Raw genomic sequence first — 18,067 nt, 5'->3', positions numbered from 1 at the left:
GCAAGTCTGCAGCAGCCTGGGATGTTCAGGAAGTGTAATCCACATGAACCTCACACAACCCCATTGAAGGCCCCGCTGTCCTCTGATCTTATCGCATCGGAATTTTCACTTGTTACATTGTGATAATCACTTGTGAAGTCTGAAGTCACTGCAGAGCTTGCCACAGATGCCAATATACGAACAATAAACTAAGATGGCGGGCGTCTCTGAAAATAAGACGCACTGCACGCTTTACTGCAGCCAATGGGAGAGCACGTCAGATGTCTGCAGACATCACGCAAGTCGCTTGCCCACTCCCCGTCCTGTCCGCGGAGCGAACAGGGAAGTGTGTCCACGAAGCGGACACAGATATCACTATTTTTTTTCACTTACATTTTTGTCTTTTTTTAAAAAACTACTGGACTGATTTATACCAAATAAAGCACGCTTTCGGGACCAAGCCGCCGCTCCTGCTGCAACTTTGGTGTAAATCCGTCCAGCGGTTTGGGCTGTAGGCGTGAGCAAGGTTTTTTCCCATTATGTCTATGGGAAAAAAAAGTGTTGGGACCCCCCTATAACTTTGCCCCCCCCTGGACCAAACCTCACCAAACTTTGCATTCAGAGTGGGCCATATACTTTTTTTTGCAAATTTTAGTGAGGATTCGTCCAGGGGGAGCGAAGTTATAAGCCGCCCAAAAAGTGATCTTCCTATGGAAACAGCAACTTAACCATAACTACTACCGTGGCCATGTAAAGTTGTCCTTACTACTGTTATGTACCTGCTGTGAGGGTTATGTGTGAGCTTTAGTAAAATCACAAACTCCTAATAAATTTGATTTCATGCGTAATGGTGTTTTTCATGACTTCTTTCTCAATAATTGAAGCTCTATTAGTGTGATTCATCCTGCAGAGGGCAGTGTTGTGCTGTGATCATTATGTCCTGACAATTATGCTTCTTTACTTCTTGTCGTTCAATTCCTGCCAACTTGTGACCTTCATTATGATACATGTGGATGTTCTGGTTAGGAACATAAATTGGTTTATCTCTCTTGAACATGACTTGGGAACTCGGCTTGGTGTGTTTTGAGCAATCAGTGTGCAGTGCCTTGTCCTTTAGCTCTGGGGTCTGATATCTGTTTTTGTTGCTCTTTCATGACCTCACTATCACAATTCAGGTCTGCGAACATCCTCGCCCCCTTGCCTTAACCAATCACTGTGCAGCATTCATCCTTTGGCTTCGGGACGATACAACTTTGAATGTGTGTGGCTCTCTGCAAGACTCTGGCTGATGTTTTCTTCTGAGGGAGGTTTTCATGCTTCAGTGATAGCTTACTAAATCTCAAGGTCTACATGCATTATGCATTTAGCAAATATAAAAGGTTGTAGTTGTTCATTATTATTATGAATACTCCTATGTTTCCCTATCTAATGTTAAGTGATGCTGTATCTACTAAAGGACACATAGTTAGTTTCATCTTTAAAGTGTGCACGTTATGGCTTAATGAAGCATGGCTACTAGTACCTTTTTGGGCCCCTGTGGGAAAGCCTTCTTTATATGAGGCTACCTGCTTCTACAATAAGTACCTTTTCATACTGACTTTTGCAGCTTGTATTTTTGCACACGTTTAGGGCGTTGGATATATTCAACATTTTCGTACTCCCCAACGTTCCCCCCTTTCATCCCATGAGGAACAAATCTCTCTAGAAACATTTGTTCACACTCCCCTTCCTCCTGCTGCTAGTCAAAGACACTCTTGGGTATCCACTTTTTTATCGGCAACAATTTCTATTCATTGGGGGTACCTTTGTGTTTCTCCTACCTGTAACTGCTCATCTGTTTGACAGCTTTCATCTTTCCAACTAGGAGTGGCATTACCTTTCATAACTGCAAGGAGATTACGTTTATTACCCTGAGACACACAAGTGACAATTATTTGATAAATACACCAGAGTATTATTAAAAGAATGAGGATAGGGAACAAAATTCTTTGTATATTTGTGAGCCATTCGGGCATCCATGATGCAAGTATAGCTAGCCAGTCATCCTTCTTAGCGATCCCTCCTGCTTTCTCGATATCAGTTGTCAATCTGGCCATTTGCTTAATTGCGAGGATTAGAGTTCAGTTGTCTGCATCGTTGGGAGACATGCAAGTACAGTATTGCTGTATGTAGGTTGAGCACCATCAGATTCTGGAGTGCCACGAGTCTGAGTGCACAAAGCTTCTCTCTGATTGCATTTAGACCATTTTCTGTGGCATCCAACAGTTCAATCAGGTTCCAGCATATCGTTTGAAGCCATTTTGAGTTGGTTGCAGTCTGAATCCCTGGAGCTAGCAATGAGGTAAAGAATACCTTAGTCTTTGAAAACAATCGAAACTGTGCAGGTACCTTCTTCAAGGCTTTGTTAGCTTCCTCTGAAAAATACCCAGAACATTTCTTACTTTGCACCATGGGTGAGTTGATTTGTTCTACAACTGTTGGGGGCTGTTCAGGGGACTGGGGTAGTCCTTTGTGCAAATATACATGCTTCTCATGTATCATCATCACAGGGGCATGCAAAGTTACCAGTGATCAAAGGCCATTCCAAGAGGGTGGTGTGAGAAACCTAGGAGTATTCTCCCATTTGGATCCTGAGAATCCTCTATTCGGGTGGCCTGGGGAGGGCTGTTTTTTTCAGATCCCAACCTTGGGGCTGGACAAGTGCGGGATGGGGTTGGGGAGTCCAGGGTCATTTTCATGGGAATATCCTAGGCGAGACACGGTATCCCCCTTTTACCAGTTAACCACAATCGCACACCTTCTGTCTTTTTGGGATATTTTCAAACACATCATTGCCCCTCCTCATTTTTGCATTGCACTGGGAAGAATGAGAGACAACTGAGAGTAGCAAAGATTACCTGTATGAAACACCTTACGAAACAGAGGAAAGACTACAACCTCATGTTATCCCGCTAATGAAGTCAGGCAAGGTCAGGCAGACCCAACCCTGATCACACACTTGCATCCCATTAATATCACATGGTTGAATAAAGGGAGGCTGCTGAGGGAGAGAAATTGGATGCATTTGGGAGGCAGGAGGGAGGCTGCAAGGCTGAGACAGGCAGAGGATCCCTCTTCAAATCCCAAAAACCAGCAGCGAGCTGGGAAGGTTGTCTGGAACAGAGAAACCTAAAGGTTAGGGTCTGCCAAGGAGATCCAAAGAAGGACAGTGTGCTACGGTGCTGGCCCGGTGAGAAGAAAGGGCTGCAGCTTGTCACAGGAGCCGTGCCTCATAAGTATTGGAATCAGGCAGACAGGACCCTGCTGGCAAGACCAAGACAATTGTCGTTCCCTTGGGGCCAGTACCAACCCCAGGGTGTCTGAGGGGCAGGCAGTGGGACCCTGACCTCAGCCCACAGATACAGAGGGACTACCTGTCATCGCTGTGCTACCTGGGTGAGACAGAGAGAGAGCAACCCAGTCGTATGCTTGTGGCTGAAGAGGGGCAGAGATCTGGAAGTGGAAATTCTAAGTATGAAGTTAAAAGGCAAAGGAAGAAGTGCATTCTGGGAGTTGTAGTGATCTGAAAGCTCATATTATTTTTAAGTGCACAAAAGTTACCGGTAGTCCAAGAGGGTTTGAGCCTGGCAGAGGGAAACCCAATTGAGAAAGACAGGTTTGAGCCCGACGGAGGGAATGCTATGTTGAACTGTGCATTTATCAGAACGTGAATATTGGGTTATCAATGTGCCAAGAAAGCAGAAGATGAACCATAAGTGCTAGAGACAGCATGCATATGAGACAACTAGATTTGACAGAAAGCAATGGTGCCATTAGAGCATGTATAAACGGTGTTAAGTGTGAGAGTCAAAGTGGTCATGCTGAGGTACATATCAAATCCTTGCCCATTTGAAAGTCTTCGACGGGAAAGCAAAACAACAATCGGGAAGTGAAATTTAGAACATTAAGTACGAAGGGGTCCCGACTCAGGTGAGGGAAACCTGATGGACCTGTTGGGAAATTATATTGTAGCGAACATGAAAGACCAGAGAGAGAAACCCAGACCTAAACCAAGAGAAGCCTGAGAGGTCTGTTTTCAAATATTGATGGGTTAGAATTGTGATGAGTCTTTTTTGTTGCTTGGAACCAAGAAAAGGAAAGTTTGACAAGATTCTGTTGTGGAAATATTTATTTCAAGGAAAAACTAACATTGCGAATCATACCAAGTGGTTTGAAGTTTGCAAATCCTGTTAACTGTATGAGCCAGCCACTCTTTAACCCTCCCACCACCCCCCAACCCCCTGCCCCTTGGCTAACAGGAACATCCTAACATTTCTTTTGAACACTGATTTTCCTTTTTGAACTACACATCCCCTTTTCACATTTATTGTATTCGAGTAAAGGCAGGCATTAGGTTTATTTTAGTATAGGCCATTTTAATTTGACTAGGACTGTTTTCTTTTATGTTGATGGTTGAGATCACTCCCATCCTAGTTATAGTGCTAAATAGGAGTTCTCCGACCCAGCCAAACATTTAATAATAAAGGTTTTGAAACTGTTCTGTGTCATACTTGTGATATCATGCCTACCTTATAGTGGTAGGTAAAAGTTGGCCTTAGTTCCACATTGCAGTTCCTGTTGGTTCCTACAGGCACAGTTCCTTTGCCCCTGAAACAAAATGACAATCAAGTGAGTTTCTCTAATTTCACAGGTTGTTCATGTTGATGCAGACTGATTAACTCATTTACATGTAATGCCCATATAGTTTTACAGCTTTCCTCTATTTCCATTATTTCTCTTTCTGTGAATCCCATTAGCCCCTCAGCAGTAAACATGGCCTGCCCCTTCACCCATTTCTTGTTCCAAAATGTTGCTCCTTCTATGACCATTTGTGGCTTTGCAGAACACTGTGCTTCTTCATATTTCCCCATCCCATTGCATTCACTTTTGGTTCTCTTTCCCATTTTTATGTGTACTGGGTGTCCCTGAAATTGTCCTTGCAACCTACATATTATTAAATGTGCTAAGCACTGTGCCTCTAATGTCGGCACTGAGATAAGAACAGTTTGGGGGTGCCAACCGCATGTGGGATAAATCCACATATGTAACATGATTCATTTACCTGGGCCCTTCTAATGGCCTTCATGGGATCGTACCACATGTTGGTACCTTCTGAATGATGTTTACGTGGTACATAGCTTATGTCTTATACTTAGCAATTTGATGTCCTCGTTAAAGAATAGATGTACAAAATGGGGCCTGTTATCTGAACTCAGAACTTCGCAAGTTCCCAATCTGCAGAATACTTCCCTTACAAGGAATCTTGCTGAAGATTTAGAGCTTGCATTCACGCAGGGTCCAGCCTCTATCCACCTGGAATATGGGCATACCAACACTAGTACATACCTGTATGTGTTACACTTGTTCACCATATCGAAATAATCTATATGGAGCTCCTTTAACGGCCCTGTGGGGTGGGGCAATGTTGCCTGTAGAGCCTTGAGTGTATGTCATGGATGGAACCTGTGGCATGTGGTACAATTGGTCACACATTTGTCGGCTTGCTCGGCCAAATTAGGCATGAAGCAGTCCTCACTAATGTCAGCAGCAATGTGCTGCTTAGGTGCATGTGTAGGGAATTGTGTATCATATCAAACGTGGCATTAAAATCTATGAAAGCTACATACAGTTTGATCCAAATATTCAGCTCCTGTAATACTACCTGGGCAAATATCTGTTTCTGAGGAATCTGCATTGCCAGCAAATGCTTACCCCTTTTTATAGACTTGTACCAGAATGCTCTCTTCAAGTGATGGGGTGTCGACTTGTTGGGCTTATACCTCCAAAAAGGTTGGGTAGAACCGCAGACTAAATAGTAGGGTTGAGCCTAATTAGGTTATTACAAAGGCCGTCCACACCTGGCACCTGTAAGCAACTCATGGTGGCACCAGTAATGACAGACACAAGTGATCACAGTTCAAGGGTGTTTCTTTAACAATGAATGCAGGGTGGAAAAATCCCTAAGATAAACCTAAATCTAAGATGGGAGCAAGCGTCAACCATCAAAATGAAAAATAAGGCAGTCCTAGTGACGTTGTGTCAAAACAAAAGGGCCCATGCTAAGAAAGACCTATTGCCAATTGCTTACAACTAATTACAGAACGAGTCTGGGATAGGGTATCGATAAAGAAAGAAGTGTTCTCAAATCATAATTAAGGATGTGATTGCCAGGAGTCTCCCTTCCCCATGGTTTCAGCACGGGACAAGAAAGGACCTTGGAGCATAGCACTCACTCAGGCTTTCTCAGCACGAGCCGACAGTTCCATTCCAGCTATCAGGTTCTTCAATGGTAAAGTCTCTTTGCCTAAAAACAGTCTCTTGACTTCATGGCCTGATGTATTTAACAAACAAACACAAACAAAAAGTTAATTGCCCCTGGATCCCCCTCTTCTGGGCACCAACCCCTCACGTATCATACTCAACCAATCAATTGTACAGTTCTTTCTCAATGAATTTTGGGTGATGACTTGTCACCCCTGGACCTCATTCGACCGGGCTCAGACCCACTTGACAAGGGGAAAAATTCACTTCCCCTGGTCTTCCAATACCTCTCACTTTTACAAGTTGTAATGGGGGTCATTACGACCCTGCCGGTCCGCAAACAACGGTACCAATAAGCTTGCCAGTACCGTTGTTTCTGGACTGGCAGATTACAAGTCTGCGAGTGGGTGCCTGTCTGCCCGCCAGGTCTGACCTGGCAGGTGGAAAGGCACCGGCTTGCAGACCATGTCGAATGCACCGGCACCATTCACGAATAGTGCCGGTGCATCTGACCTCCCCATTCCCATCGTGTCCAATGGGAATGGGGACGAATATTTTCCGGCACCCGGGAATGGGCAGTTACCGTGTCTGCTGGGACTGTAATGCCCCGATAATTGCCCATTCCCAGGCGCCGGAAAAAAAATTACTCTACCGCCGAAGTCATAATGAGGCCCAATGTCTTTGTAAACAGTATTTCAGACTTTGTTTCTGATTTTCGGCTTCCCTCTTCCGGGTTCACTCTCAGCAGCTTTCACCACATAATTCACTCATTCTAGGGTGATGGTTCTTCACCCCTGGGTCCCATCTTCTGAGCGCAGACCTCTTTCGAATATTTGTCTCAGTTCTCAGCCTCCCTCTTCTGGGTTCACTATGGCTTTGCACAAAGACAGTTCACTTTTTAACTTTCACCAGTCTTAATGTCTTTTCAAACAATTCTCGATTGGCATCCCTCCACTGGGTACACTCTTGCCACTTCTTAATTCCCTTTTACTTGTAATGATTGTGGGAGTCACTTCCCTTGCTTATACTGCTCATACGCTCATTTCATCATGCAGAATTCACTTCCCTTAGCTTTTGCAATCATCTGCCGCTCAAAGACTTTTGACGGTACAGAGGATTTTACAAGACCCCTGTATGACGACTTTGACCTTTCTTTGCCTCTTCCCAAGGGCTTCTGGTTAAAGTATTTTCTATCTTCGGGTAATCACCCAGAGTTTCCTGCTTGAGCACCCACCTGGCGCCATACTCCTCTGTTGCTGGTTCCCTCCCCTTTCATTCCTCGGTAGTATCTTTAAAAGTTAAAATTAGCCGTTGGCTATTTTTCATTCAAGGCAGTTCGGTTTCTTATCAATTCTCCCCTCGACTCACCATCTGTGATGAACCGCTTACCTTTCTTTATCCTTGGAGACAAGGTTGCTACCACCAAGACCAATGTCCTTCCCCGGCTTGGTTATCAGCAGAGGAGGGCCTTGCGTACCATAGACCTCTGCGGCAACACATGCTGGCTATTGTTTGCGGTCTTATGCTTCCATCGGTGGAGGTTTCACAAGCTTTGATCGGAAAGGGCAGGGTTACTTCTCTCCTTGTCACCCTCTTGGTATTTGCTGTCAATCGCCTCCTCTTGAACTGCCGTGCTGAGTTAGATCTCATGTTGTGCGGTCTGCCTTGCTCTGGTGCTCCACCTTTTATCCCTGTGGGGAAGGGAAAGGGCTGTCGGGTGGGTGTGATTCTGGTCAATTGCCTGACTTTGCCTGACCCTTGTATTGGGACATGCCAGGTAAACTGCTCTGGTGTTAGTCCATTGTCTTCAGTGTTGTGTGAAAGTGTTTGTGTCAGAAAAGGTGGGGGGGCAGTGTTTTGGAATATCCTATGTGGTATGATGGGGAAAGGTGTTGAAGGAAGAGGGATACCCTGTCTCACCCATCGGTGTCCCACTCCCACTCCCCAAGGACCCACCATCCAGGTGATGCTCACTCACTGATCCACCCCCAAGAACTGGATCCAATAGCGATGGCTGTGTCCTGGCCACCTGGATGACAGATCCCCAGGGACTAGCCAGGGAGACACCGTCGGGTTTCTCAGGCACCCTAGATGATTTAGTGGAGGAAAAGCATTTTATATATATTTTGCTGGTTGAGAGTATACGGCCACTGCACCGCAAAAGGGTCCTATAATTTCAGTGGCAAGGGAGATTTACCCAAAGTCACAGAGATGTAAGATTCACAATCTTATTATGAAACACCCCCAGCCACGAACATACTTATGTTTTGTTCATTGATAATGTTCCAGAGACCTCTTCCATCGTTATTTAATGCACTAAGTACCAAATCATGCAATTTTTCACGATCCACTTCATGCTTGTATTTTCTGTTCCATGTCTGGTACTGGGTGCAGAGTTTTATTTCCCTCAGCCACATATTCCTCTGCAGACAAAGTGTAATGGGAGATGGAACGAAGAACTTGTCTATTTATTTTCCTAGTTCTAATCTTTTTATTAAATGGGCATGCATGCAAGACATTATTTAATCCGGAGAACAGCCGAGCTTTAAGGTTAGATATCCTCAATATGCAGTAACTCGCTACTAATAGATGTGATCATACCGATCTATAAACCCATTTAGATCAATAACACTTTGCAGGAACATGGTCACATCGGGGAGTCTATCAATACGAGTATGTAGAATTCTATTTACATAATCATTATTTGGATTTTAGTAAATACGGTTGTATTGAGGATTCAACCTCATTAATCCCTGCTCCTTCTCAACAACTTCTGTTATGAAGATACCGAGAGTTGAGATGAGAGGGAAGTGATCGCCTTCATGCCTTTGCCTTTGCAGAATGCACATATCTTGAATAAGGAACCTATACCTCCCCTGTATAAACACATAGTTAAGGATGTTGGCACTGTTGGTCGAGTCCCTAGTGAATTGCCCAGATCAATCCCTTGGACAATTGCCATTCAGTATGGCAAATGCCAGTGAATAAAGTAGTCAAGCCCATCTTATTTGCTTGTTACAAGTGTTAATATCACACAATGGAAGGGTGTACTGTGTCCGTCACCTGCGATAAGACAGGGATTTGCCTAATTTGCTGGTGCCTTCCTGAGTCAAACAGTGGGATGGAGCATGCATACACCTATCACTGACATGAGTGCAGCATATTCCCTCTCACCGAAGAAGTGCCACCAGAGTGATCAGGACTTTGGTGAACAGTTGAGTGGCCAAATTGAAGGACTTCAAACTAAAACTGATGACTTTGATGTTTTTGCACCATAGGTGCGTGGAAGTATGCATCTTGTAAGTTGACAGAGGTCATGAATTCTCTTGTGCTTGCTCAAAAATCAGGTGTTAGTATAAGCAGAGGAGGCAAAAGGTAAAGAAATGGTGACTTGTTTCTCGGTTAGAACATAAGCAATGTCTTCCAGAGTCAGAGAGGATTACGTTTAAACAGACTTTCCTGGCCTTTAAGTGCATTCAAGGGTTGAGTTCAGTAAACCTACAAGAAACAGTTACACCTATTGGTGCCCATCACAATCGCTTCTCTCTTCTTTTTTGGCATTATTAAAACTTTGTCACTTTACACCGTCTTCCAAACGTGGTGGGTCTTACTTAGTCAAAGCGATAAAGGTCTGAAATGCACTGCATCACAGTTACATTTCGTTAAGTCCCTTCCTCTCTTCAGGTAAAGTTTGAAGGTCTATCTGTTTGCAGAAGTCTCTTAATTACAGCCCCTTCTCCAAGAACCGAGTTTATTGCCCTTTATGGAGGAGCTTTAGATCAGTGCTCATAGACCTACTGAGGTGCAGTGTGCTATGTAAATGCTGTCTCAGTCAAATATGTCTCTTTTCTCCAACAGAAATGGACTCCTCGGAATACGTGCCTGGGCCTTTACAAGACCCCAGAGAGATCTGCTTTCCATTAAGTAAGGAAGTGATAGAGGGAGGAGGTGTGAATGTAATGACCTCCCCCTGTTGAATAGTGTCCAGTACCTAATTTCTGAAATTGACTCTGTTCAGGTTCGACAAACCTGCTGATTAGATGTCCTTCGAGTGGTCCACAGACCAGCACTGCTGCATTGAGGCAAGGTGAATTTTAGGTTGTTGCTCCATGACCTTGACCTCTGACCCTAACCCAGGGTCTTACTGACAGAAAAACCGGCTATCACGGGTGATCTTTTGCTGGTGGGCTCTTCCAAGGTGTTGATGGTGGTCTCGGTCCGCCATAGCAGTGCAAACCTTGCCCAAGGTTTACACTTTTGCTTTGCCAAGTTTCTAGCTCCTCTGAGTTTGTGCCCCAGGCTATGTTCAGAACTTGCATGTTACTGCTTCTCATAACCCTTTCCCACTTCTGTTTTCTCCTCCACGGATAGAGGTACATTCCTACAGTTTTGTGCGTTTGCCACAGCCACGCTGCCTCAGAGATAACCGCAAGCTGTGGGTAAAGGAGGCCCTTATGGTTCCTCCCATAGGGGAGATATGACTTGTTTTGAGACTAATTTTCAAAAGAAAAGTTTGACAAAGGAGAATAGACTCGGTGGTAGGATCACTTCACTGTTGTGGAATGGGTCAAGGGAGAAAGGCGATGAGGTAATTTCGGACACTACAAATTGCCAATGTGTAACTATTGGCTATGCTAATGTATTGAATTGCTTTTTGAGCACTTTAATTTGAATATTGGCCTGCTCTGAATTGTAGATCACTCATCCATTTAGGTGCCATTGCGGTGTCTAGACCGGGTAAAAATACATCATCCAGTTAGCTATGCAGTGCACTTAAAATCCCTGCTGTGTATGTTATGGTAGGTAGGGAATAATAAACAAGGTTTGCGTATCTATGAGCTCTGAAATTGTAAAGCCTAAGGTTGACTTTATAGTAACTTTCTTTCTTGGAAGACGCAAATGCCTCTTTATATTCAAATCTCCCTTTCTCTAAATCCAACTTCAATAAATGCAGTATCCTCTGATTTAATGCAGAGATTGGTTGTTTTGGTTTTTGGGGCCCTCGTGTAACCTAAATGTCTTCAGAGGCCAGTCATGTAAAAGGAATGCTTTGACCACCAAGAGGGGTTGAAGCATCCTCTAGTCTACAGCATGTCCTGCCAGGCCTGTTGGCGCAGGGATCACAGAGGTGCCCTGATGGAACGGGCAGCTCCAGTTCAAGCCATGGGGTTTAATTGCACAGTAATTCTATGTCAAGACGGAGGCGAGCTTTATGCTTCATCATCTATTTATTCTATGCTAGCCTCTATGCTCGCCTCCTTGTCTTTAATAGAATCAAGAGCTCCCTGCGCTATTAGCAGGGGGAATCTTCATTGTCTGGTTCATACGGCAACATAATGTGCGTATTGTTAGTCGTTCCTTTTATATGGAGGGTTCCTTTAATAACTAAAGTTACTTTCAGTCATGCCCTTAACAGACTGTCCTAGCTGCAAAAGGAACTTCTTCCCAGAAGAGGATCAAACTCTCTCCCAGAAATAAAGCTGGCACCGAGAGGTAAGCACTGAATCTTCCATGAAGGTTCTAATCATCATATTATAAAAGCAATGATGCACTGGCAAAGCCAATAGTTTTGGCTTTGTTTAGTGGAAAGTGTTTCTGTGTTGGTGAGTGACAGATGAACATAGAGGACTGAGTAGAGTAAAAGTACACAGCATACAGAGCGGGTGGTGGCATCAGAGTCAGAGCAAAGGCATATACATGGATGTATAGAAGGGCCATAGAAGCAAGAACTGTGATCTTGAAAGGAGTGAGGAAAGCCAAGGCACAAAGAGGTTAAGGGGCTGAAAGGATCACTGAACTGGAAGAGCCAGCGAGGGAGCAGAAGCACACATGGATATTTAGCGCGGAAGTGCAGCACGCGTCACTGAGGTTATAAAGCGGTCAAAGGGGTGGAATCAACAGAGGTTGGTGTGCAGAGAAAAGGAAGACCGGTTAAGGGAGCAGAGGACATCAAAGGTGATCAATGGTAAAGGAGGCAGAAGAACACAGAGGGCAACCAGCCGGGTGAGGGGAGCAGAGAAACACATCACCAAGAGATGGGTGAGTGGTGCAAAGGTGAGCCAGCATGGTGAGGGTGATGGCAAAGTAAGAAGGAACTGGTAGCCACAGTGAGGCATGAATGGAATATGAATAAACTAGAATATAGTTGGTCGTGTACTTGGTTGTGTGTTTCTATGAGCGGTTTCTGTCAGTTTGAACTTGGAGTCTGTGCATAGTAGTAGTGTCTATGCGTATCCTTCCTCCACTCTGGTTGGAGGGGAGAAATAAAGAAGATGCAAGGGTTGGGTAGGGTTCATTCACAAATGGATTTGCTGTATGATGCAAAGTCTCACGCTTTGGGCAACATTTCACATACCGCTGCCTACTGAATTAATGCAATTGCATTCCAGAATCCCATCTGCCCAGCTCTGCAGGGTGGACTCATCACACAAAGGCGAGAAGCTGATCACGCCAAAAGAAGACCCACGGTATCCAGAAAGCAGACCCATGTCGCCAGAAGAACAGGTACACGTGATGCTGCAGCAAGAGGAGGAACAGAGTAAACTAGAAAAGCCCCCCTCCGAGAGGGATCTAGAGGTTGGTACAGATTAAGCATTTACATTTAATCTGTAAATGTTGCTTTTTAAAATATCTTTTACTGCAAATGTAGTTACATTCAATTATTGGTGGCAGGTTCTGACGACTTAAAATTCATATATATGTAGTCGTTTTACGGTGCCTGGCCTTGTCCAAAATGTGGGATATTGTGACCCTGCCAGGGTCCGCCAGACATTAGTCTGCAGAAAGGAAGGGGAGGTTTTGGGAGGGGCGTTGGTAGGACAGAGAAACTAGACAATAGAATGATCATAAACAGAGAGGAAAAACAGTTGGGATGAGTGGGAGGGGGTATGGTTGTCGAGGGTGGGGATGTGTTTCTTAAATGTCATGTTATTGGTAAGCAGGAGTGTAGGACTCGGGAGAGTACAACTCGGATTAGAGCAGTTTTGCATTGTGATGGCAACATCTAGAACCGAGCATCAAACTAGATGTAGCTAGATGGTGACTGGCTGCGTGATAGACTTGAGAGGTGCTCACGCGGGTCCTAGTAGAGAACCCTTTGAAAAATGTTCAGCATGATTCAGAGCATGTAGAATTCAGTTCAGGTATTTATTTGCTCATTTGTAGAGCTCACCTGACCCGAAGTTATCTGGGCGCATTACTTAATTTAATCATTGTTACATGCATGAGTGACATTAACTTACATTGAGGTTAGGACGAGGAGGATCTATGTGATTATTGCGACAGCCGAAAATGCCGACCCCCGCAACTCCTCCATATTAATATTCTATTCTATACCCCCCACATAAAAAAAGTCGCCATTTTTGGCCATCGTAATAATGAGGGCGAAATTCTGGTACGATTACGACGAGGACATTCTTGAGCAAGGACAGTTCTAGACTTTGCATTTTGTTACATTACGCAAGGGTATTTCTAGACATTGCATTACATTACTTGTATAAGGAGACATTTTTACAGAGATAAATCATGGCAGTGCAGGTAACGATGAGGAGGACAACATTTGGCACTCATGTGCAAAGAGCCAGGTTTTCAAATTTTTTCTAAAAATTCAAAAGGAAGGTTCAGCTGTAAGAACTGGAGGCTTGCAATTCCACAGTTTGGCAGCTAGTACCGGGAAGCTGTTTCCACCGGCTTTTTATAGTTTAAATCTGGGACTCATTAGCAGGTGCACATGGGTAGATCGAGTAGGTCTATTTGTTTGATTTTTTTTTTGTGAATTTGTTCACAAGGTATTTAGGAGCTGTATTTGATAGGCGTGTGTGTCATTGATAGAGTTTCAAGGCAATTCTATCTTGGATTGGGAGCCAGTGGACATTTATTCTGGCAGGCGTGATCTGGTTGGCTCTTTAAATGTTAATGCTGCTCTTAAGGCATTATTTTGAAGAACTCGTTTTTTTACATTGCGGTTACTCGTACCTAAGTACAGGGCATCGCAATAGTCGAGCCTCGATAGTATCAGAGCTGTGGCCAAAGTGATGCAACTGTCTGCTGAGAGGAAGGACCTGCAGGCGTTACTTAATTTTGAGGTGTAGGCTGCTGCCGTAGCATTAACTTGTCTCTTAAGGTTAAGAGCTGAGTCCAAATAGATCCCTAAGGTTTTCACTTCTTTGGCCACTTTGATAGTGCTGCGGTCAATGTTAAATGATTTGAATTGATTGTCTAGTTTGTTTAGTTTATTTTGTGATCCGATAAGGAGTAACTCCGTTGTGTCGTCGTTAAGACAAAGGCCATGGATAGCCATCCACTCTTGTATGGTATGGTATATTTCATTCAGTAGTTTTGAGTCGGTGTTTTAGGAGCCTATGATAGGAATGAGGATTTGGGTGTCGTACTCATAATTAGTGTAGGTGACACCCATATCATCCAGATGGTCAAAGAACGGCTTAGTAAATATGTTATACAGTGTGGTTGAGATGCAGGAACCCTGCGGAACTCCTTATTTTTCCTCTTATGCATTCCGCAAAATATCACAAGTAAATAGTCGATTCCTTATCCTGTACTCTGCAAACGGACAACATTGCCTAACCAATCCGACCTTGTATTTATAGGTAAAGGAAAAGCAGTGATGTTCTGGATGTGGCTTTTGTTTCTAGTTCTTTGTTTTCACTTCGACAGGTGAAATGTGTATGTTACTTTTTTCACCTAAATAACATTGTTTGCAAGTATTTTGGAAGATTCATGTCCGCAAAAGCGTACTTTTAAAAAGCAAAATAACAATGCCCCTTTCTTTAATGACTACCGACCAATCAGCCCCTACAACAGCCACAGACAAAAAGAATTGGGGCCGGGGTGGGGCACAGACCAACCCTGCCGCTAACCCCAATTTTGGATCTATACATACGCCCTCATAGCAAAATTAGATATACAGACATGTTAAGGCATTCAAAGGGTTAATAGGGAGTTTCCCCTGATAGCCCATTATATTACTGCAGCCTTCTTCCCTTTCCATTGTCCTCACCATCTTCACATAGCCTATAGAGGTTGTCTATTTTTCATTGAGGCAATGAGTCTGACATTTCCTTTTTCTCAGTTTTCCACTGCCTCCTAGGTCTCCTTTTCACTCACTCACCTCCCCCTCCCTTCCCCAGTCTCTGCTTACCTTCCCCTGCTTGCCATCGTTTTCCTGCATTCTCCCATGTATGATGCTGTGGCAATGCAGTTGGACCCTGCAGTAAAAGTGTGCCTGGAGTAAAATGCCTGCTCTAAAATGATGGTTGCCATATTGCTGCAGTACATGTTTTTTTTCTTTATGTAAATAAATATTTGATTATCCACTTACCCTGAATATAAATTAGATTATATAATGATCACAATCTAAGTGCCTTTGCATTAGACATTTTTAAATGTTTTATTGATTTTTACCGACACTGGGAATCACGTTTCATTTAACCTTTTTAATCTATTATATTTTAGTTTCTCAAAAAGTTGTAGATTGCTTGGCTTTAATTATTATTTTCATTTATTTCAAGAAACAGATTATCTGTGGTGCCATCCTCTGCATTTCTATTAGTGTTCAAGGAACACATTTTTCCCAAAATAAACGTATATATTTTCTATATTTGTTCATCTTTTCAAAACCCCAACTACACAATTATTTTGTATTCATGTCAATATACAACCTTCATTAAACAATCTGAGGTCTCCATACATTCCACTTTCACTCTCATCTTCACTTCGCATACAAATATATCTGCAATCATTCAACAATTATGTATTTAAGCTGTCTGTTCATTTTCGAATAGCACTGTATTGTATATATAGTCAATTTCAATAAGTTCTCGTTTTTCACTCTGTTTCTGCACATTAAACTCAGAATTCAAATGTCAGAAGAACCGAACAGGTTTCGACCAGTCATAGTCTTTCTTCATTAGACCCTGTGTTCTTCAGTGGTGGGTTTGATTTGTTTATGGATATGAACATTCTTCTCGGTATGACATAAAGTGATGCATAATTGCCCTGCACATCATTTAATTTACTAGATTTAAATGAAGGGGAAAAGGAGAGCTAAAGGGACAGATACATCAATATGGCATAATGTAAATATCTTATGAGTTAACAAGATAACCATATTTTATTCCTGGCCATGGTCCCGTATTCACCTATTCCACAATTGACATTATTGCATTTTAAAAGCTATAATATATTCTTAAAGACTTATCAGTGATCAGCTTCCTTAATCAAATCAAAGCATTGCTTCCTTCTAGATTTATTAATTGTTCTTCCCATGTCTAAACATTGCATTATAAGCAATTATCATAATGTGGTCCCTGCTAGCAATAAAATAGTGACTAAAAATGATAACCCTCTACGTTTGCACACTATACACAGTATATAACTTAGACAGCACTAGACAGCATTATAGTATGTTTAATTGATGTATTTAATGATATATACCGGTGTAAGTGATGCATATAAGGGTGTGGCTATCAACTTGGGAGACACCCTCATTCTCATAAGGCGTCATTAGATTAGAAAAGGACAAGTTATGACTACCTCCCAATGGTTCTGTTTACTATCGCGCTCATATTCTACAGATAGGCTATAATAATGTTGCCTTATAGAGGGGTCATTATTGCAGGATAATGACCTGCCAACTAGTTATGTTGAGAGGCAAAACCGAGGGCCACAGGTTGGAGAAAGGTCATTATCCGAGGTGATAATGACACCTCCTGAGGCATATAAGGTTATTGACACACAACCTTGGAGAGGGTTTAACATGAGCATGCATTAGGGGTTGCGTAAAAGTAACCCGTTTCCCGATAAGAAAGTGAAGCTTTCTCTTTTCTATGCTAAATAGGATGTTGCAGCAAAAACACATCCTCCTAGAGAGGATGTGTCCTGTTGAAAGACATCTTACCTGGAAATTGTACTATTGTTTGTTTGTCTGCTTTTGAAGTCAGAATGTTCAGAATGCAGTCAATACCGGTAGTTATTGGCTGCACTCTAAACATGCCAATTGGCTGAGAGGAGGTCAATAAAGACCTCCATGTGCTAGTATGGATTCATACCTTCATATAAGACACAGTTGTACAACTCTATCCAAGCCAAAAGCATGTTATAATGTGGATTGTGGATGGTAAATTCCCTTAGAAACCCTAGTTATTAACTGACACCTCTCTTTAGTTAAAACCTGGGGTTTGGGAGGATGGGGGTTCTGTAATAATAAATCTCAATCATCCAATAGCAATGAAAGTCATAAATGTTAGACTGACAGGTATGCCGGAAATGTAACTGTTAGCTCATGATTCTCGTACAAGATCATCAGGCTCATCTCAGAATCTTTGGCTCATTATATCATCCATTTTCCCTGTGGTGGTGTAGTAATATCAATGCAGTATTAATACAGTGATAATGAAGTGACCCTTGTAAAGAGGAGCTTAGAGGAAAAACATTGAAAATCATCCACGGCTTAGGTTCATCTACTAATAAGCTGGCAGAGCCCCCACATGTTTCCTCTTACGGTATGTGCAACCAATTATATTATTTCTGAATCAACGTTTATCTTAAACTTTCTTTTTGAGGCAATAAACGGGAGGTGCCCTTGTAGCACATCTGGTACTCTACTTTTGACCAAAATGGACCACAACATCCCCCGTGATACACAGTCAAAAGCGATTCTGAGATCAACAAACACAGAAAACACGTTCATGTTTCTCAGGGTGGTGTATTTCTGCGTGACCAGATGTAATCGGAATGCCTGGTCCATGGAGCCTGTTTTGGGTCTGAACCC

The 18,067-nt window shown here is 43.0% G+C and overlaps 1 protein-coding gene across 1 annotated transcript in view; it reads left to right on the top strand.

The window, feature by feature from the left end:
• The window catches only part of DNAH3 (dynein axonemal heavy chain 3), a 1,861,430-nt gene that overhangs the window by 115,707 nt on the left and 1,727,656 nt on the right, over positions 1 to 18,067 (top strand). Inside the window, exons 4-5 of the mRNA XM_069647670.1 lie at positions 11,706 to 11,772; positions 12,669 to 12,855. Coding sequence (XP_069503771.1) covers positions 11,706 to 11,772; positions 12,669 to 12,855 — 254 coding nt within the window. The remainder of the gene's footprint in view (positions 1 to 11,705; positions 11,773 to 12,668; positions 12,856 to 18,067) is intronic.

This window comes from Ambystoma mexicanum, chromosome 2q (assembly GCF_040938575.1).
Source record: "Ambystoma mexicanum isolate Mex_15411 chromosome 2q, UKY_AmexF1_1, whole genome shotgun sequence".
NCBI classification, from domain to species: Eukaryota; Metazoa; Chordata; class Amphibia; order Caudata; family Ambystomatidae; genus Ambystoma; species Ambystoma mexicanum.
This window is presented reverse-complemented; position numbering and strand designations above follow the sequence as displayed.